At 41.0% G+C, this 20,920-nt stretch overlaps 1 protein-coding gene across 6 annotated transcripts in view; it reads left to right on the top strand.

The window, feature by feature from the left end:
• The window catches only part of FHIP1A (FHF complex subunit HOOK interacting protein 1A), an 80,214-nt gene extending 64,149 nt beyond the window's left edge, over nucleotides 1–16,065 (top strand). For all 6 annotated transcript variants that reach the window (XM_083861338.1, XM_083861339.1, XM_083861343.1 and 3 more), the window contains 7 exons: nucleotides 583–750; nucleotides 2,913–2,992; nucleotides 4,418–4,605; nucleotides 5,108–6,148; nucleotides 9,588–9,766; nucleotides 10,053–10,191; nucleotides 14,028–16,065. In XM_083861338.1, coding sequence (XP_083717464.1) covers nucleotides 583–750; nucleotides 2,913–2,992; nucleotides 4,418–4,605; nucleotides 5,108–6,148; nucleotides 9,588–9,766; nucleotides 10,053–10,191; nucleotides 14,028–14,281 — 2,049 coding nt within the window. In that variant the 3' untranslated portion in view covers nucleotides 14,282–16,065. The remainder of the gene's footprint in view (nucleotides 1–582; nucleotides 751–2,912; nucleotides 2,993–4,417; nucleotides 4,606–5,107; nucleotides 6,149–9,587; nucleotides 9,767–10,052; nucleotides 10,192–14,027) is intronic.
• The last annotated feature ends 4,855 nt before the right edge of the window (nucleotides 16,066–20,920 follow it).

The raw sequence follows: 20,920 nt of genomic DNA, 5'->3' as shown, positions 1-20,920 counted from the left end.
ATCTACTAATAGTCAGCAGTGAAGATTTTGGGTTGGGCTTTATGTGTGAATATCTGTGTATAGATACTTCTTTGAAAAATTGAGTAAAATGAGAAATTGTGCTGTGGCAAAATGAAAAGAAGGAAAATCATGACAAAATTCTGGACATTTATGGGAATTTTGTCTTTAAAGCTTCACGACCATGACATTGTACTGTGCTTTGATTCTGCTCAGACATTTATTTTTTAATAAGTGGTAGATACAGGCATTCACAACATCTGAAAATGTTTCTGAGGGACAGTAGAAGTGTGATGTAGAGGAGATGACATGGGCAGAAAGGGGATCTTCTAGCATGATTTGCCTCTTTGGTTTTCACTATGTATGAGATCTGGGGTGTCAGTTTGAGGGAGGATGCTTTTTCCTGGGGATGCAAGACAGGTAGGAAATGTGTTCAAAATGCTTGTGAGGCAAATTTAAGAGTGAAGACTCAGTGTTTTTGTGGCAGAGTTCTGGATGCTAGATATACTGCTGCCAAGGATGGATGGATATTTTATGTGTGCAGTGTGTTTGTGTTTGCAGTATTTACATTGCTTCTGCTTACAGGTGACTGTGGAGGAAGTGATGACTACGACTGCATACCTGGATCTCTTCTTGCGCAGCGTTTCAGAGCCAGCCCTCCTCAAGATCTTCCTCCGCTTTATTTTGCTGCACCGACACGAGAATGTTCATATCCTGGATACACTTACCAGCAGAATCAACACACCATTCCGGGTAAGACCAGCAGAAAGGAAGTTCAGGTATTCAGCATGGATGTAGGTTCAATGTTTAAATGGGAGATTTCATATATTACAGTTGGGTACTAGTTTAACTAGGAATTTTCTCCCCTCCACCCAGTGGTGTGATTTCTCCACCCTCTCAATTTTTTGTGTGTGTGTTTTGACATTTAGCAACCACTATACAAAGCTAATAAAGGTGTGGGGTGGTTTCACATGTGTAGGAAATGGGATATAGGTAATGAGAGCTTCTGGAAGTCTGAATCCTGTTGGAAGATAAAAGGTAAACTTGGAAGCATTTTTTATTCTGAACAGTGCTGTATTGGTGCTGTCATAGAAACTCTCCCTGGGACTTATAAATATAATTGTGGTGAGGACTATTTTTGATCTTTGGAGTTTTGTCAAGCAGCAAGCATTTTAGAATTGTCCATCTGGGGAGACAACAGGAGCCCTCTAAGGATGTCTCCAAGTGGATCCCAGTTGATGACTGTGATCTTGATGTATTTCTCAGGAATCTATAGTCTGTATTACTGTAGCATGTTTACTTAGCTATGATGTTGCCTGCTTTATTTGATTAAAAGAATGCACTTTCTTGCTCAAGTGGTGAGGCTGCTGCTTCCTTCTCTTTGCCTTCACTCCCTTGCGTAGTCAGGTTTATCTCGGGTTTGTGCTGAGTTCCTTCTCAGCCTAGGCACAGGGCAGCACGGTGGCTGGAGAGCTGCCTGCCAGAGAGGGTACTTACCTTTGCCAACAGTTGTATCTTCTGGATGAGAAAATGACTACTTGTTACACTGGACTACTTGAGTGAGCCTTGCTTGACTGGCAGCCTTGGCTGACTCTTGGGTGATGCAGAGCTTCATGGATGAAGTCAAGAATTTAGTTCAAGTGAATGCTTAGAATGTGCAGTAATGTTTCAGAGAAGCCAGAACCACCAGCATGTGCATTAAATTTGGGTATTAGGGACAGTAGCTTCATCTAAAAATTGTTTTGAAATGTAAGTGCATGCAAATACTGATTTATGCTGCTGTTTTGTTGCATCTCTAAGATGGATTAACTCTGAAAACTGAAACAGTTCTGTCAACAAAAATGCAAATGCTGTTGTCTCTGCTAATCATTAATTACTGTTCCATAGGCAAACGAGATGGGAATTGTAAAGAATTCTGCAGTCCTGAGCAACTCAGGATCTCAGCCAAAGTGATTCCATGATACTAAAGGAGTTTTCTGCAGCATAGCTCAGCCAAGTACAAACATAGCAAAAAAGCTGTGTACATTACTATTGATGAAAATACTGATTATTAATTCACAGAGATAAACTTATTTAGAGACAGGTGCCTGAAAGGACTTGTTAGAAATACTATCCTCTGTGTTTCTTGAGTGTATTTTAAATTTTATCTTTTTACACAGTACAAAAATAGACTTGAATTTAGTTATTCAGAAGATTCCAGATTTGCAAATGGTTGCAAAGACTAATGATTACTATTTCCCTGTAAACTGAAATTTTTTAAATACAGGATAATTTGAGGCAGCAGCAGGTGTTTTTGAAGTCTCATGTAATGAAGAAAGGTTATACTTGACTCCCTGTAAGTTTTGCAGATAAAAGGAGATTTCCTGTTTTTCTCCTGTGTCCCTCCCCCAGTTAAAACATACATTTCATGCAAGAATCTGACTTCTTCCAAAGGCTTGTTGTGAAGCTTTTCAACCATTCAGCTTCTTATGTGCAGAACACTAATAATTTCTTATACTTAAAGCAACAGAAACCTGAAGTGATTTATAACTTTCCTCCCAGAAAAGACCCTTAGTTGATTCAAATTCTGTGTCAGAGGTAACAACTAAAACACTGTATTGGAAGTTACAGGGTTCAGTTCATGCTAAGTCAAATTAATAAATTTGAATAACATTTAAGACCACTTTTTAATAGCTTATTTGAAGGAAAATTCTGTTTAGGATTGTATTTTGTTAAAATGTAGCATATTACATATATATCTCTAGACAACTTGAAAAAAAATTATCTCACGGGGTGCTGACTAAGTGAAACATCATTCCAAGAGTGTCTTATAAATCATGATGTTTTGGCAGAGCCATTTTGTGATGTAGTATGCAGGGAAGATTAGAAAGATACAATTTCCAGATCAAAAGCTGACAGTGTTTATCATTTTCCAGCTCTGTGTGGTCTCCTTGGCGTTGTTCAGAACACTCATTGGCTTGCACTGTGAAGATGTGATGTTACAGCTAGTTTTAAGGTAAAGTCCAAACTCTGTTTTCCCATTCTTCATCCTAACCCTGGGACGTATGGTCTCTGTGGATGCAGAGCTGGGTGGGAGTTCTCCCAGAGAGCAGAAATCCGAGTAACTACAGAGATAAGAATATTTATGGTCCCAACGAAAGTCTACCAGACCTGACAAAGTTTGATTTACATCCTGAGATCTCCAGAGCAAGAGGTTTTCCTTGTGATTTATTTCTGTAAAAGTGAGAGAAGCTAAGAATATATTTATCACCTCCATAGTCCTTATTCCCTGCTTCTAAATGCATAATTCTTCTCTCCTGCATGTTTTCTCTAGTGTATTATGCACTGTGGTACAGACCTGTACACTGTTTGCAGCTTCCAGCCTTGTTGTTTTCCACCTCTTTGATTCCTTGCTCAGTGAGAATACTTCAGGCTCCTGCACTATTGTAGGTGGATTAAGTGATGTACTAAATGCAGTGATAATTTTTGGTTTTAATTTGTCATTCTATACATTGCTTCAAAATACTTACAATTTGGGTATGTTTATTAGATGAGAACTGGTTATTTATTTGGAAATATTGGCGTAACTGACTTGGGCTTTTAGCATTGCAGATCACATGAATATTCCAGCTACTGTCTGTCCCTCCACACGCAGGCATTAAGGTGAAATTCCCTATAGATCTGGCAGTGGTGCCTGGACATACTGCGAGGACCTCTGTGAACACAAGTACATCACCACTCGGCATTAGAGTGCCTGTGGCTGATCTTTTTGTTTATTTAGGGAATCCTTTAGAATTTATTTGCGTTTTAAGTACCGGATCATTGGTGCAGTTAACACTGAGGATCTTACAAAAGTGCTTTTAAAAAGTAAAACAAAAGTGCTCTAAAGAAGTTCAACTTGAGACTGTGCTTTCTCTGTTCTTAGCTTCCTCTAGCTTCTTCCCTCCTCTGCCTAAGAGCTCAGTCTTGATCTACTGCAGTAAAATGCTTAGATGACCCTTCCCTCCTCTTTTTTTCTGGCTGCTTGCCTGGCAAACTGCCTCTCTCTGGATTCCTCAGGAAAACATAAATTGAGGATTCTGGGACAGAATGCATTCAGAGTCAGACCAAACCATTCTGCTGACCTTTGACATCTGCCTGTCCCACACTCCCTCCATACTTTCTTACAACAGGTTCGCTCTGACCTGCACAGGATTCACTGTTCTGATGCAACTGTCTCCTATCTCTACTCATCTTGGTAGCTCCTCATCAAACCAAGCATGACAATATAAAGAGTCATGGTTTCATGCTCTTGAGAGGTTTAGAAAATGGATCACTGTAAACACTATTATTGTTGTTTCTTTTAATTTGAGAAGGCAGGAAGGTGGGAAGGCAATTCTGTGTGTTGTTGCTTTCTCTAACATGGAAGGATGATAAGTGATGCCGGGCACTGCTGTTTCAGGTATCTGATCCCATGCAACCACATGATGCTGAGCCAGCGGAGAGCTGTGAAAGAGAGAGACTGTTACTCTGTATCTGCTGCAAAACTGCTGGCCCTAACACCTCTCTGCTGCTCCACTGGAATCACTTTGACACTTGAAAGCCAAGGAAAAGACTATATTCTCTGGACAAAACCAGCACAAGCTAAAGGTAATTGGTGCTCAGGGGAAGAGCAAATTGTTAATTGAGTTTGATCTGGTAGCACCTTATGGGAGGAAGGCATAGAAGGGGAAGGAAATGTGCTGGGCAACAATAAACTGGGCAAGCCTGGCCTAGAAAGTTTGTTAAATTCCTTCCATATGTCCAAGTCTATTGAAACTTTATTTTAACAGCTATCCAGCTTGAAGCTTGAATATGCATTCATGACAGCAGTGTTCTGATACATGGCAGCAAATGGCTGCTTCAGAGTGGTTGCTGTATTAAAGTTTGAATGCAGACTGCTCTCATAGAAATCTTGAGTTACAGCTCTGTCTTTATGATAGAAAAAATTGCAATTGTGCATTTATGAGCAAATCTCAATTGTTGTGCTTTGGTTTTCCTGCCTTTTTGGATGGTTAGGGTTAAAGACTCTCCCTGCAATGTCTTAGTGGATGCCTAGCTGGAGAAAATTTGATACACTACTCTTAATACGAGTTGTCTTCTTTACTTCCAGACCCTGGTAGACACTCTTCTGAATCTGCTTGCATTGTGGAATATGGAAGGGCTGTGGACATCAGCTACTTGCAGTACCTGGCGGAAGCTCAAGAGGCCATTATCCAGTGCATGAAAGATTGTAAGGTTTGGTCTGCCTTGTATGATGGAGTAAATCCTGATCCAGACACCTTTATCCAGACACTTGCAGAGGAGAACGGTACAGACGTGGAACACCCCATGTTTCGGCTCCAGCAAAGGACACCGAGCTCATGTAGCTCTGCTCAAGCAACTCCGTTCAGTGAGAAGATGCAGCTGGAGCTAGAATGGGATGATAGCTATGACACAGGGATTTCTCCTGGTTCTAATGTGAGCTCACCACAACCATACGATGATCTGGGGAGCACAGAAATGCAGCCACCTGTAGAGCCACCAAAACACATTCAAGAAATGAAAAAAAATGCCATTATGCTCATCAAAGGCTCTTATATAGAGGAGTCAGACTTTCAGGATGATGTTATGGTTTACAGGTTATGTGCCCAGAAGGATACTCAAGATGATGATAGCTCCAAGGAGAAACCTTTAAATGTAGCCAGAGAACACAAGGTGCAGAGCCAGACCATAGTCAATGGATCTCTTGCAAAGACCCAGCTGGAAATGGACTTGGATGAGCACAGTAAGAGAAATTCAAGCTCAACTAAAGGTGTAATGAGAGAACAAATAAACCAGAAAATGACTGAGATTGATCCACAGCCAGACTTAGAGTTAAAGATTTCTTCTCAGGAGGCAGATTGTAACTTAAGTGTAAAACTGCTGAGCACAGATGGTGAGGATTTCATTGCACAGTATGACAGAATTATTAAGGAACTGGATCCAAACAGTGCAAGCTTGGAGGAGCAGAAGTTGGATGCTCCTGATCCTGTCTCTCCAGCAGAAGAAGAGGAGGACTTTGAGAATTTCTCAGCAGATACCCCTTCTGCAGAGAGCATACCATCACCCTTTGGACCAAAGGAGGATGTCTCTCCCAAGCACTCTCCGAGGAGCCAGAGTGCTCCATTTACAGGTGTCCTGTTAATTACATATATAGCAAATATAGGAAGGCATGGTGATTAAAGGTGGCCAAATGAGATCACACTGTGTGGCACACAATACAAGCATAGAGCAAGGAAGAGTCCTGCCACTAAACAGGGTAATAGCCTAAATAGCTGAAATCACTCCAAGGAGAGTGAAATACAGTGTGAAAATACAGCAGAGTCATCAGTGTGGTGAAAGCAAATGGTAGTGTTTCAGGGCTTTTTTTCTTGGTTATTGTTTAAAACATTGAGCAGAGGTTATGTTGTTTGTATGTGAGAGCTCTGTCACTCCAGAAGAGGCTTTTTCAGTTGAAAGGTGTTCAGAGTAGCTTTTTTAATATGCAGAGCCTGGGTCAATAATTTGTTTTTCTGGCAGCTTTCATCTCTGATGGGAGGGAAGCAGCATCACGGTGCCATTTTTCCTCTCTCTGCTATTCCACATTGTAGCAGAAGGTGTCAGCACTGGCGCCATGTCTGTACGTGCCTGTCTCCCTGCTCTGCCCTGGCATCCTGTTCTCCAGTGTCAGGTCTGCCCTCACTCTTGGCATGCTTTTCTGTCTAGTGCCAGGCAGCAGTTTAAGATTGCTCTCTGCTGACTGTCCAAGCTATTCAGGAATGACATTACTACTGGAGGTCAGAGTGGGCTTTTGATCTGTATTTGTGCAGCTCCTTGCACTGCAGGCTCCTGGTCTTTAATTAGGTCTCCTAGATACCAGAGTAATGCAAATAATAAAAAAAAAAATCACCTACTAGGTTTCCTCACCCAACACAAAACCTCTATAACATGGCTTCTTATTCATTTGGAGGAGGAAAATGTGGTTCATTGAAAGCAGCCCTTTCTGGTCAGCTCTGGCCAGAATACTTGGCACTGTTTCTTAATTGAAAAATCCACTCTGTTTTTCAACTAATATGCTATTCTTGCTATGGTGGCAATTTGCTTTTATCCAAATCTCTGTTTTCCATTATCCACTGTCAAATGTAGCTCAAAAATGTTCTGTATCTCTCATTCTTCATCTAGTCCCTCTCTCCATGTGTTCACTTTCAAAAACCCACCCCTCGCCCAAGCCCATGAAAACCTCAAAATTGGGGAAAATGAAGATAAAAAGCTGAACACAATAAGCCTAGATGTTTGCTACCCATCTACAGTGTGTTTTACTCTTAGACTCCTTACCTTGCTTTAATGGAGATCTTAGTGATTGCATGTAAGGAGGTACTTGCAAAAATACCTTGGAAATGTTAAAATTGCAGAGCCTTTCAAAGATAGCAACCTGGTCTAGTGGAAGGTGTTCCTGCTTGGAACTAGATGGTTTTTGAGGTCCCTTCCAAGCCAAACTCTTCTATCTGTATCTAATTTGCAATGCTGTATTATGTTTGTAGATGTGTTTGATAAAGTTTTTAGGTTGCTTTTCTCTCTCTGACAGAAGTTTCCCACAGCCAGTAAGTGTCAGCAATGCAAAGATGCTCCCTTCAGACCTATGGATCTGTGAAAAAAATGCCCTCTCAGTGTCTTATATCCACTGTAAAAGCATTAAACATTCTCATCCCTATTTTCACTTGTGGTGTTCAGGAACAGGAATTTATATTTTGCTCCCTCCCTCTCTATATATCAGTGCTTGACTTCATGGTCATGAAGGAAGTAATTTTTTGACTTTTCATCTAGTTATCTGTTTCTTACAAGGCTTCTAAACTCTGCTTACATCCTCTGATTCTCATTTCAATAAATTTGTGGGAGTAAAAGTCATGCTATGACTTAAAAAAAAATAAATTATGTATTTGATAACCTCTCTTGCAGTGCCAAGCAGCAGTTGTTACATGTACTTAGCTTCAGCTTTACCTACTCAGCTTTGAAGCGTTACCTAGAGAAGAGAAACAGTGACACATCTTGAGCTCCTTCTGCCATCACTTTTGATACAGTAGGGCTCCCCTCAGGAGCTCTGTGAAAATGTCACCATGAGCAGGGATAGGTTATGTTGGGACAGAATAAACTGTGCCTCAGGAAAAGTGTTTTGGGGCTGCTCCACTGGGTACCCGGGCTCTGGTGGCTGTCGTGGTGGTTGAAAGGCAGCAGCCACATAAAGCCTTGTCAACGCTGGCTCTCTCACCTTTCCTCTTGCCAGCAGAGCTGTGCCAGCATTAGCCCTGAGAGGTGAGTCTGGAAGGAGTGCTTGCTTTGTGCTCAGTTGCTGTAAAGTGTGACAGATTCCAGCCTTTAGTGGAGCTCTGTTAAGTGGAATGGCAGTAGGGGCACTCCTCATTTGATCCTTCCTGTTGTGCTGGCCCAGAAGTGCCTTAGCCCCTGCACATTGAACCAGGCTGCAGTGTGCCCAGCCAGCTTGGATGGCAGCCATGTGCAAGCTGCCATGGGGAGCTGGAATGATGTTGGATTATGGCCACCTGCTTGACCCTGGAAGTGCCCATGGCATGCATCTTTTGCCAGGCTTGAAGGTGGGATATTCAAATATAGCAGTGCACATCATCCAGGGATTCTTCTGCATGGTTTTCCTAGCTTTTATGCAACTGGAAAAGCGTGGTGGGATTGTGGGTGGGACAAGAGACATTTCTAAGACTTTACTTGTGAGGAGGTCCCTTGTACTGGCTGCCTCAAGCATCTCCCCAGCTGTGTGGTCTATCAGGGCAGTATTTGGGTGAAGTCATTCTCAGCCTTGCAAAGGTTTCTTAAGCTTGTGCACTAAGGGTTTATGTACTTCATGGTAAATGCTTCTGTATTTCAATGGCTGTCCTTCAGCATGAATACACAAACTAAAGCTATTACTTATTGGTGACATTTATATGATAACACCTATGTATACCAGCAATTATGCTTATAAAACAATTTTTAATGTCTTCCCTGCTTTGTGTGACTGATTGGTGTAGGGAAAATGCCTTTTCTTGTGGTGGGAACTATCACAGTTTGATTTTTATGTTTGGAACAGCATTTTCATATTTTTTTTAGAACATCAGTTTTTTGATAGAAGAAGAAAGTTAGCAATTTTTCACTTTGCTCAGTCCTAAAATAGAAATAAGGCACAGGAAGAGTAAAAACAGCAGATTCTATTTGCCTTAAAACCAGTAGTACCCTTCCAATATATTCAAGGGGAATAGAGTGGTAGACTGTAATGTCCTAGGCTAAATCCTTATTGGCACATGCAAATGGAATAGTCACACACGTTAAATATGCCATTAATGCAAACTGATTGGCTAGGTAGCAAATGTGCTGCTAACCACAAAAGCTTTCAGCACCTCTGTTAAATCTGCTTTCTCTGTTCAACTACAGTTTGGGTTTTCTCCCTGCTGTCTTTAATTAATGTGTGGGAGGGCTAATTTGGTTGGTTATGATGGTCAAAATTCCCTTTAAATGCCTTTTTCCTGGATCTTAGGGTTTTTCTTCTGTGAAAACAAAAACATTGATTCCTTCTTATTTTCATGCAGGACCATTCATCAGTGTAGTATTGTCGAAGCTGGAGAACATGCTGGAGAATTCCTTGCATGTAAATTTGCTGCTTATTGGGATTATTACTCAGCTGGCAAGTTACCCACAGCCGCTTCTTCGCTCCTTTCTGCTCAACACCAACATGGTGTTTCAGCCTAGTGTGCGCTCACTCTATCAGGTATTTACCAGGTGTTAGCCATGCCTACTGGAGCAGTGTCTTTAGTGTCTCCTTAAACCTTACATTAGCTCCTGTCAGTTTCACATGTAGCTTTCCTACCTGTCTGAGAGCTTCTTATTTCATTTCCATGTTTTAATTACATTTGTGCAAAGAACTGGAAACTCTGTTTGACCATGGCTTTTGTCAGAACTCTATTTTAATTCAGGTAGAGAAAGCCTGAATATTCAGTCTGTCGCTGCACCAGCAGCAAAGGAGAAATAAGTAATTGTTAGTGTTGTTTTGGCAGGTGCTGGCATCTGTGAAAAATAAGATTGAACATTTTGCTTCCATTGAAAAAGACTTTCCAGGTCTTCTCCTGGAGGCCCAACAGTACTTGCTTTTTCGTGTGGACATGTCTGATTCTGCAGAAGAATTACTCACCAAAGGTAAATGGTAACCTTGCTCAGAAGAGGGCTGGGTGGAATGACAGTTACCCCTGTCCTTTTCTCCAGATGATTAAAAGGTGTGGTGTGTTGTGAATGTCATTAGCCAGCTGTATCCTTCTAACTTTAAAGTGGTGATACTCAGTAGACTGTGTATGAGTCTATTTGGATATTCTTTGCTGTTAAGAAGTTTTTATTCGGTATATAAAATGTCTGTTTAAGGAAGTAACAAAATCAGTTCTTGGCTTGCTGTCAGTAAACAAACTCGCTTTCAAAGCATGAGGTGAGGTGGCATATGTGCATGATTTCACTTTATTTTTAGCCTGACCTTCAGCTAGTCATTGGTTCTTTTTTGATAAATGTTAGAAAGAACAGAAGTTCAGGATAAATTGACTTCTGCAACAATTGAGTAAGGTTTGGTATCATGGTTTGGGCTACCACGGAAGGAGATAAGATACTGGGAGTTTTCTGGCTAGTATCTTTCTTGTATGACCAACAAAGCAAAACAAACAGAAAAAACAAGAGGTGTGTGTCTAAGAGACAGGTATCATTCCACCAAGTCAGCTTTGCTGTGACATCTGCTGCCTCTCAAGCACAGTGCACACTGCACCTGTCTTTGCAGTTACCTGTACTTACTTGTGCCACCGTGGGGCAAACTGCAGGCTTCTCTTAAAAGCCAACTTGTCACACAATGGGAATGTGTCAAATTTGGTGAGTCATGAAGAGCTGACTCTGCAAAAGGGTTCAAGAGAGGCTGCATTTACAGGTGTATGCTTACTCGTCTTTGGGAGTCATTAATAATCACCCACTCTGCCCACACTTCTGTGAAGATATTGATGCTTTTCATGAATTTCCAGAGGTATGGAAATCAGGACTCTATGTACCATTTTAATTGTGTTTTCATTTTTCAAGGTTCTGGAGAATAATATTCCTAGTCTCTAGTCAGCATGGTATGTGTTTCTAAGGTTTGCAGTACATCTAGTCTGTAAAATTAGGATCTTGCTAAGGCTGCTTCCTGAAGAATTGGTCTGTGGAAGGTGCCTGCTGTAAGAAAGCTGTGTGCTGCACATGTCAGTAGCATTTTAGGCTTTGCATTTTGGTGCCATAAAAGCCTTACAATTAGATGGCACTGTAGCTAGCATGTGGAAGATGAAATTAGGAGGCAACATTCAGAGTCCTTTTTTTCTGCAGGTGATGGCAATAATGCATTCTCAATTACATTTATTTATACTTCCTGTTTTACATCAGTTTTCTTCTGTGGGCTTCAGAATTTGCCAGGTTGACTCATGCTGGTCATTATTTAGAAATTTGAAACAAGACTGCTTAGTCACCCTGCTAGTACACTTTCTTCTGTATAGTGGCAACTCCTGCAAAGAAGGCTTCTCTTTAAGTGGAGAGTAAGTAAATGTCTGGATAACTGCAGACTGGGTTCCCTACAGGACTAGTGATGCAAATCATCAAACTGTAATCCCGGGGGAGAGTTGGCTCAGTAACCCACCAACCAGTACTTTATATTGGTTAAGAAGTGCAAGGTAGGAACTGCTGCAATAATGATAAATTAAAAAAAAAAAAAATCAACAAAAACCAAAGAACAAATTAGGAAGTCCCCATGCACTTCTTTGCATTAGCCTGAACACTGCCTCTGACTGTGAGACATATTGGTTGCTCTCTGAGGGACTTTTCCCCTCAACAGAAGTGGAGGATAAACCTCAGTGTTCTCTGCAGGTCTGAACATAGCCAGCCTCCTACAGAACTCACATATGAAAACCTGAAGCTAGAGTTAGTGGGGAAGACACATGTAGAACCAAAACATTACAGAGCATTTTCTCTCACTTTACAGGGTTGGTCTCTGAAGATGTTTGAACAGAAATGGTACAAGTTGTTCTTTTTTGTTTGCAGGAGTGTGTGGTTTCTTCCACCACAGCTTGGGCTCTGGTTACACATCTAGAGCTGTCACGATGTAGTTCCATGTGCAAGCTGCCTCTCTTTCAATGTGGTAACAATCTTCAGAGTAGTCATTTGCTCAGTTTTCAATTGTATAACTTAGATTGCATCCTTACTCTAGAGAGAAGTGAACAGTCCTGATCAAAGGAAAAATCCAAATCTCTAGTTCCTAGATCAGCTTCGTGTGCTTTTCTGGTATTTTTGGATTTTTTTCCAAACGAGCAGTTGAATCTAAACCAAAATTATTTTTAGAAATATATCAGTTTTGATTCTTTTTAGAAGGAAGAGTATAAATAAAAGCAAAGCTTTGACAGTATACTAGCATTCTGGTTATATTGCCTAAACTATTTAAAAAACTTAAAATATTAATTATGAAACGTTTTGACATTAGAAAATCTGAAGAAGATCTTCAGGGGAAGCTTAAAACTTTATCTTTTCATTGTAATCTATAATTTAAGTTGTTTTTCCTCCCACAGTCAGATTTTCCCACAGAATAGAAATTCCTGTACTCTTTCTCTAGTAGGTAGAAATTTGTAGAATAACAACATGAATGATTGATAAGTCTGGAGTTGGAAAGGTGTTTTAAACTCAAGAAAAGTACGAGTCTGTTAAATGATTGAGATGAATTTTTTTTTTCAAGTGTTTGGAAGAGTAGAATAATTCCACAGTGCCTTGGGTGAAGTACAGGAGAGGAACAAAAGTGCAGAGCTGTTGAACAGAGGGATTGCTGTGCAGCATCGAGTGAGGCCTTCATCTGCAGCTCCCCCTGTTCCTCCTCCCATCCTCTGCTTGGAGAGGTTTCAGAGCAAGGCTGGTGTCCCTTGAGACTGCTATCTTAACATAAATTGTGTGCACTGTAAGGGAAACCCCTTCTGAAGGCAGCAGTGCTGTGTTGAGCTTGTCTGCAGTATTTGAGTTAACATAACAGCCCTTTTATTTCTTTTTAATGATTTACTTTAACATCTCAGGAGAACATCCCACTTGTAAGTTAGACAGGATTTTATCTCCGCTGTTGGCCTCAATGGTACCTTGTACCAGTGACTTCTATCTTGTAGCAGTGAGTTCTACAGGTTAATTTTTCTTTGTAGAGTATTTCCATCAGCATTTAATTTTGTCACCTTTTTAGTTTCACTAAATTAATTATCATCCAATTAAAGGGCAATTCTGCTTCAGGTTGAAACAAGGAGCAGTTGATTGAAATTTAAGTGCTGGTGCCACTGTATTTCCATGCATTCTGATACTTGAGCTCTGATCCTCTGAACTCTGGCAGCAGAGATCATATAGCAGAACACACAGTGGCTTGCACTTGCTCTCTTTTTAATGGTTAGTTGCTTTACAGGGAAGTAGTGTAGTTAGTGGGGCCTATAGCTGCCGAAGAATCAAATTTGTAATTTTTTTTCCCCTTAGTTTCTAACTTGCTTCAAACTCATGTGGTGATGTGATAGCTTAGCTTCAAACCCATTGACATGGTGATTCACAGGGAAAGGATAGAGAAAGAGGAGTAAAATCAAAACAACAGTTTGATCTGGGGGAGGGATAGAGCACAGTATTATTGAAATGGAGACGACCATGCTGGCTCTAGACTGGTAGATGTTATCTGCTGTTTCAGAAGGTAAATCCATATTACTCTTTCCCTTGACTCCTCTTCTGCCCACATATTTCTCTCATCAGAGCTGGAACTGAATGATATATAACCTGGGGAAAGATATTGTAATAAAAAATGCAGTAGAACCAGACCACATAGAACTTTAACATGCTGGAAATAGTGGAGTATCTCCCTTCATGATCTGGGTACTGCAAATTACAATCCTTATGAACTGGGTTTGGACACTGTACACTCTGTGTGCCTAATATACAGTCTTTTTTCTTTTCTCTCCCTCTCCTCCTGTCTTTAGGTAATGTCCAGCACAGCAGCAGCAACACAGGAAAAGGAAAGAATCTTCCTGAAGCTTACCCGGCTGTCCTGCAGCCTTTCCTGGGACAGAAAGCAAAGAAAGGCCTGGCTCATCCCAGCCTTCCTGCGCACGTGAGGAACGCCGTACTTGCAGCTGCCCTCTTCCCAGAGTTCCTGAAGGAGCTGGCAGCTCTAGCCCAGGAACATTCCATTTTATGTTACAAAATACTGGGGGATTTTGAAGATTATTATTAGTGGGGTTTTAAAATGTGTTTTAAAAAAGCTTTTGGAGTTGAAACAGATTTTTAATGCAAAGCTGCTTTCAAAAGAAGGTTGTACTTCAATATTTCCTGAAAATACTTGATTTGAAGGGAGAAGAAGGAGGCAAAACATTATTCCACTTAGGCCTTATAATCTCCCTCTGTGCTACATAACTTATTTGAGATTTCTGATACTGCTCTTACTGCAGCTTCCTTCTTCTTCCCTTCCTCTTTACAGAGCCACCCTTCTTCAGTGTCACTAATTCTTATTGAATTTCTGCAATAGACACTTGTTGGCTGGCTAAGAGACGTGTTAGCTTTTTCTGTTCCAGAAATACTCTTCTGGATAACTTGTTAGGAGACAAGTTTGCTTGAAAAAACATTGCCCCGTGGGAAAAGTTCACAGTATAAAAAGACATGCAAAATCTGCACAAAACCCCTTTATGTGTCGGGCTGTGCTTCTTGATGTCGTTGTCCTCTTTGCCTCTTCCCTTGCTTCACCCTGAAGCCAGGTTCTTACCAATCCACATCCAAAGCCCCCTTTTTAACTACTGGCTCAGGTTTTCTGAATTCAAGTGATCTTATGTGTAGTAAACCCATGAGTAGCTGGAAGCAGGTGCTGGGCCCTACACATACCATATTGCCTTATGTTGCAGAGAGATCTGCAGCTCTCAGCTGTTGGGCTTTGAAGTCCAATGAAGTGTGTAAGTGGATGTGGATTGCAGACTGCCTGGAATTTTCCTTGTGGTTCCTCAGCATTCCTTGATAACTCTTGCATTGCTACCTAAGCCCATGAGTATGCCTTATTTAGGAAGATTTGCACAAAGTACAAAACAAAATGTTTCTATGCAAGCTCTTAGTAGTGTCTAGTTTATTTGTATGCTTGTTTTAATAAGCTAAAGAAAGATATTCAGTGTCTTTCTGTAGCATTCAATGGACAGCAGGCTGTTTTTGTCTTTTTTTGTCTTTTTTTAATTAAATGAAAAAGGTTTGCTTGCTCATGAAAGGTGTATTGTTTTATTGTTAATTTCTTTTGGTTAAGGGAACGTTAAGTACTGTTTGTTTACTTTTAATTTAGGTGTTGACTTTTCCTAATATTGCACTTCTGGGATGGTGAGGGGAGGACCAGGCTATTCACCAGCTGCAGAAAAGGAAGGGGGTATTGGGGAAAGCTGTCTGCTGGTGACTAACTGCTTGAGAAAATTCTCTTCTGTGAGTAATGGGCTTCATTAGAAGAACCCAAACATGATGAATTGGTGCATCACCACTACATTTTGTCTTATCTTAGCTGCATAATTGTGCTTCCAGTGTGTTGTAGTTGGCTACATAAAAAGGGACTTAGTTCAAGAAAGCCCTAAACCCTTTTGTCCAGGATACAAACTAACAGTGATTCCAAAAAATGTGAAGAAACAGAAATCAGAAATAACACTTGCATACATTAGTTCTCTTGCTCATTGTAATTCCAAAATGTGGAATTCCAGTTAATCACATCCTGATTTTGAAACACACCTTCTCAGAGATTTCAAGGAAAAAAACAGTTTAAAAACAGAAACTAAAGACACTCCAAAACAGTCTGATTAACTGCAGGTCAAATTCTTCTGCAATGTGCATTGCAGTTTAAGCTCCTAAATCCTCTAGATAGTTCTGAAACGTTCTGCCTTTAATCTACAAGGTATGGATTAAAGTGTCTGCATTCATTGTGTCAGCCTGCTGTAGGCTATTCCAAGAAAAAAAAAAAAATCCCAAAGTCTACTTCCAACAAAATCACCTCCAGAATTTCTCCAGATCCACCTTTACTTGTTTGCTGCACAGTCTTCACTTCCATGATGGCTGGAGGTCCTTTTGCTTCCTAGCTGACTTTCTCTGGTTTGCTTTCATCTGTTACTTGTTTTCCGGGTGCTGCTGCAACACCATTCTGTAAATCACCTACTGACCTCCACGTGGCCCTCTTTCACCTTACCAGCTTTCTTGGAAGCTGAAGCCAAAGCTGTGTGGTTTTCCCTTATTTTCCTTAAGTATTAGTTACCTAGGTTGAAGAGAGTTCTTTCTTTTCCAGTTCCCCCCACCCCTGCATTGTTGTAAATGGGTAATGAGATTAATTTTCTTATTTAATTTTTTTTTAAAAAACTTGTTCTAGGGCACTGTGGGTCCTTTCCCCACCCCCCTATTTCTGCTGCTTTCCATCCTGTACTCACAGGCCTGGTCTGTGTGTGTTGGAAGTGTTTTAGCATTATGGTTGTGGGGTCAGTGCTTACTCTGCTTCTCACCTCTTACACAAGAACTGCATGTGAACAAAAGGAAAGTTTGATCAGCTGACTTTTAGTGGTTCAGAAACAAGTGCTAAAATGCAGAAGCAATCTAATCCTTTTTTTTTTTTTTTTTTTTTTTTGACGACTTTAAAAAAAGAAATTAGAAAGGTTATTTCACTTTTTAAAAAATACTCTGTAGACCAGCACTCAATGAAGTAAATTACTACATTAACACTCCCTTCCTTTTTTTGTATTCTAAACTAAGAATCCTTGTTTGCTGGGTGGAAGGGATTTCTTTTGAGGTGATTAATTTTAACTGGTGTTTTCAACAAATGTACAAAATCACTGCAGTTTCATCCCAGCAGGTCTGTAGGATTTAAAATCCTACATGAGGATTTTAAAATGTGGACTGCTCATTAAAGCATCTGTAAATTTGAGGAAGGAGATAATTTTCCTCATAAGTTTTGGTAGAGTTTCTGTTCTACATCCAGTAGGACAAAGTCAGCCTTTGAAATCTGGAGTCGTGTGGAAGACTTCTTGCTGAAAGGTCAGAGCTGTGTTTGTGCACAGTGTCCCCTCACAAACTGGAATGTCTGTCAGCTCCCCAAAAGGAAGAGGTGGATGAGTGCAGTGACCCTGGATTAGAATGTAAAAATGCAGATCATATGTGTACCTTTGCATTGCTCAGTTTCTGAGTGGGATCAGACTTGCATCTGTGTCTCAGATGTAATAGCAGTATAATATCTGGCAGCCAGCACAAAAAACTATTGGTGGGAATTGCCTCTTCCTGCCTTCAAAATGCAGAACCTGTGATTTAGCTTCAAAATGTTGATCTTTTCAGATGAGTCACATCTGTCTGCATAAGCTCTTCAGCCAAATGTTTCTCTAATAAGCTTCTTCCCTACGGTTAGATAATGTGTTATCCTGTTCATCACCAATGATACATCCTTTCCCCAAAAAACCCCTGTGCCTGTGGTCTAAGCTGTGGTCCTGCCTGTAGGTCCCTGGAGGACAACAGCCTTATGCTGCTCTTTCCAAGAACAAGGAGGTGCTTAATGATCTGCTTTTCCCCACACTCAGGTGAGTGTGTGACTAGAGCAGTCCCTCTTTGGTACAATGGCTTAGCATCAGTCCCAAATGAAGTGCCTTGGAAGATCTATTCCAAAGACTGCAGGTGGTGGGTTAGTGGTACCGAAGTGAATTTCCAGTCTCCTATTAGATGTTTCAAACTGTGATGCTGCATTTCCAATTATGTAGCCTTGGAGTATGTTTTTAAGCTATTCTGCTATAGGAAGGAAACTTTCCAGCATTTTCATCCTGCTTTCTTTTGTGTGTGTGTTTGGTTTGGTTTTTGTTTATTTTGTTTTTGCAACCTACCTATAAAGTGAGCACTTTTTCTTCAAAAATTTGTAGTCATTCTCTTTTACCTTTGGACATTTTTGGATGATTTCTGGGTTAGTCTCAGTACACATGATTTGTATTAATTGGACAAAAGCACACAGCAGTTTCATTCATGCTTGTGCTGATCTTTGGACATGTATAGTCAGGCGCCATTCAGGTGTTGCTGGCTGTGCTTACTACCTTTATTATTGTATTATAGGCATTCTTTTTAAATTAGATCCTTTTCATGTGTGCTCTAAAGAATATTACGATATTTCAAATGAAATCAAGTTGTTAGTGTTGCAGTTCTGGGTGTGAAGTGCATCATCTTTTTTTGTCCTGGTAACTTCTGACTCTGGTTTGGAAGAACAGAAATGAAAATTTCTGTTTTCAGCTGTATTATGGGGAGATGAGAAAATTCCAATATCAAGATGGACTGTCTCTCCCACCAGCAGGCCCAGGTACATGCTTCCAAGCATCCAGTTCATAAATTACTTGTTTCCTCTTCTTTTGGGTTTTGTCACTTTGCAAAAAGTCTGAATTCAGTGGTGTCAAGCTGCAGTACAGAGCACTTGCCTTTCAGGTGTGATTTGGTATTTTTAGTAAGATTGGTAAATTTCCTAGGGTGGGAGAAAACAAAGTGTGATTGAGGTGGATCTTGGACATCAGCAAGGGGCCATGCTTTGGAATGGGAGCTGGACTGGATAGACAGGAAGCCTGAGCAGCATTCCTGCCACCAACACTGCTCTTTGGCCCGTGAATGAAGCCCTAGCGGTCTGTTTAGTCCTTCAGAGAAAAACATTTGCAAACAAACTTGCAGCATCGTGCAGAGTCCAAGAGTTTAAGTTCAAGAGGTTAAGTTCTATTTACCAAGAGAAGTTCACCATCCAGCACAGCGTGTACACACTCACTACCCTTTTGTGCACTCTGCTTAAGCCTCTCAGGTTTCGTGCTTCAGGAAGGTTTTTAGCTCCCCTAAGATGCTCTAAAATCTCAGGGTTGGAAAGAAAAGGATAGGAGCAGTGTGATTTTTTGCAGTTAAATTATGTCATTGTATCATTTGAATTTGTAGCCACAGCTCCTGTTTGAGGATGGCTTGATTTAATAAGCAATTTACTCTGCCGTATTTACTGAAATTGCTATGTCATGCCTGCAGTTCTTATGACAGCTCCCATTACATTTGTAACATTTAAATTGTATCTGTGTTTCTGAGTAGAATACTGGGATTTTCCTCTTTCTTTTAACTCAGATAGCTCTGGCATTGTACAGTAGCAATACTGCTGTGTCCAGATCTGATTTAGATAATTAGAGTATGTTCCTCCTTGCACTCTGAGCATTATCAGCAGAAATGGAGGATACTTGGGCTGCTTACATTAATGAGCAAACCAAAGGTAAAATGCCACAGATTAGCAGGGGGCACTTCCTCCTGTGTGAAATGCAGAATGTCCGTTTGTGTTGCTCTCATTTATCAGGGACCAGAAAGAAAAAGCTGGAACTTGAAAAATGAACATGACCATGTCCTACAGTACCTGTCCAAGTGGATAGCAGTGCTGTGTGATGTTTTGGGACAGAAATGTGCAAAGCAGGGTGAAAATTGCTCCTTGTGAAGGTGGTGTCAGACTTGTATAAATAGGTACTTGGGTAAGATGATGGTGGTGCCAGCTGTCTGACTGCAGAAACCCACAGAATGCAGCACTATTTCTGGACTTTGTTGGTGGTCAAAGCCCTGCTCTGACTAAATGCTCTTTATTTTTTAGTGCCCCCCAGCTTTTCTAAACATGTTGTGGCCCAGCATCAATGTACTTCATTTGTTACATGCTCAGTTGGAAGTCTCTTATTTATGGAAAGGAGCATTACTTGGATTCTCAAATATGTAGGTGCTTAAAGTGGCGTTTTGTTGCTGACTGTGCAAATCTTCTTTTTGTTCATTGATTATAATGGTTCTTGTGTGGCAGCTGGATTAAATTAAGACTGAAGTCTCTGGGCTAAAAGCCCTGATGGAACTTTTGTGCAAAGGCTGCATTTCTCAACTTTGGCACTTCAGCAGACTGCATACAATTACATATTGTGGACTAAATACCTGCAAACCTATGTCTCTGATGAAGCCAATTCCACAGCAGCTGTGTTTTATTGCAGTCTACTTTAAAAATAACTAGCTTGGATTTAGACCAAAGAATAACATGGACCAGTCAAATCTGAGACAACTAAACTGTGTCCAGCTCAGTGCTGCTGTGTCAGTTTGGCCAGAGCTCAGACGAAATGCCATCTCGTCCTCAAAGGAGAGGGAGTGGCTCTGGATCTCAATATTCCTTGCTGCAGCTTGAGCCAACAATGTGTGTCTCTTGGTGTCCAAGCACAGCTTGGTGTTTAGAAACACTGATCAGCGGCTTTTGTAGATCTCCGGGGTCGTAACATTGGTTTCTGAGCTTCAGTGTGAAAAAATCTAGCAGCTTCTAAGACCAGCCTGAAAATGTGGCCTCTTGAGCAGCTAAAATACAACTTAATGACAGTTATGCCTGCTTAGTGGGTTAGACAATTACAGCTGTGGCTGATGCAAGCATACACTGGGAGAACTTTTGCTTTGTGCTTACACAAAAGGCTGTGTGTGGAGGGAACATTCCCTGCAGTGAAGCTGTTGGCTCTTGTAAGGATCGTGGCAGTACAGCTCTGCAGCTCCAGGTACTGGACTCAGATGGAGGCCTTTCTCCAGTGGCTGTAATGACAAGGCATGGAATGTTGCATGGGTTACTTTGCTGCCTGTGTATGAGGTGAGATAATGTGGGATCTGGCACAGCTGTCACCAGTCTTTTCTCGAGCAAAGCCAGCAGGCAAGATGGGAATCATTCACAGGGTCATGAATTGGACCCCCCCCACCCAGATAAAGGGGAAAAACCAAAGGTCAGGATCTCTCACCACTTATTTCTGCAGCTGGTCAGCAAATGCTGCAGACAGTTGTGAAATGCCTGTATGCCCTAGAGAGGAGATCTTAAGGATCTGGGACTAGG

Source organism: Zosterops lateralis (genome assembly GCF_965231275.1).
Source record: "Zosterops lateralis genome assembly, chromosome: 5".
Lineage (NCBI taxonomy): Eukaryota > Metazoa > Chordata > Aves > Passeriformes > Zosteropidae > Zosterops > Zosterops lateralis.
This window is presented reverse-complemented; position numbering and strand designations above follow the sequence as displayed.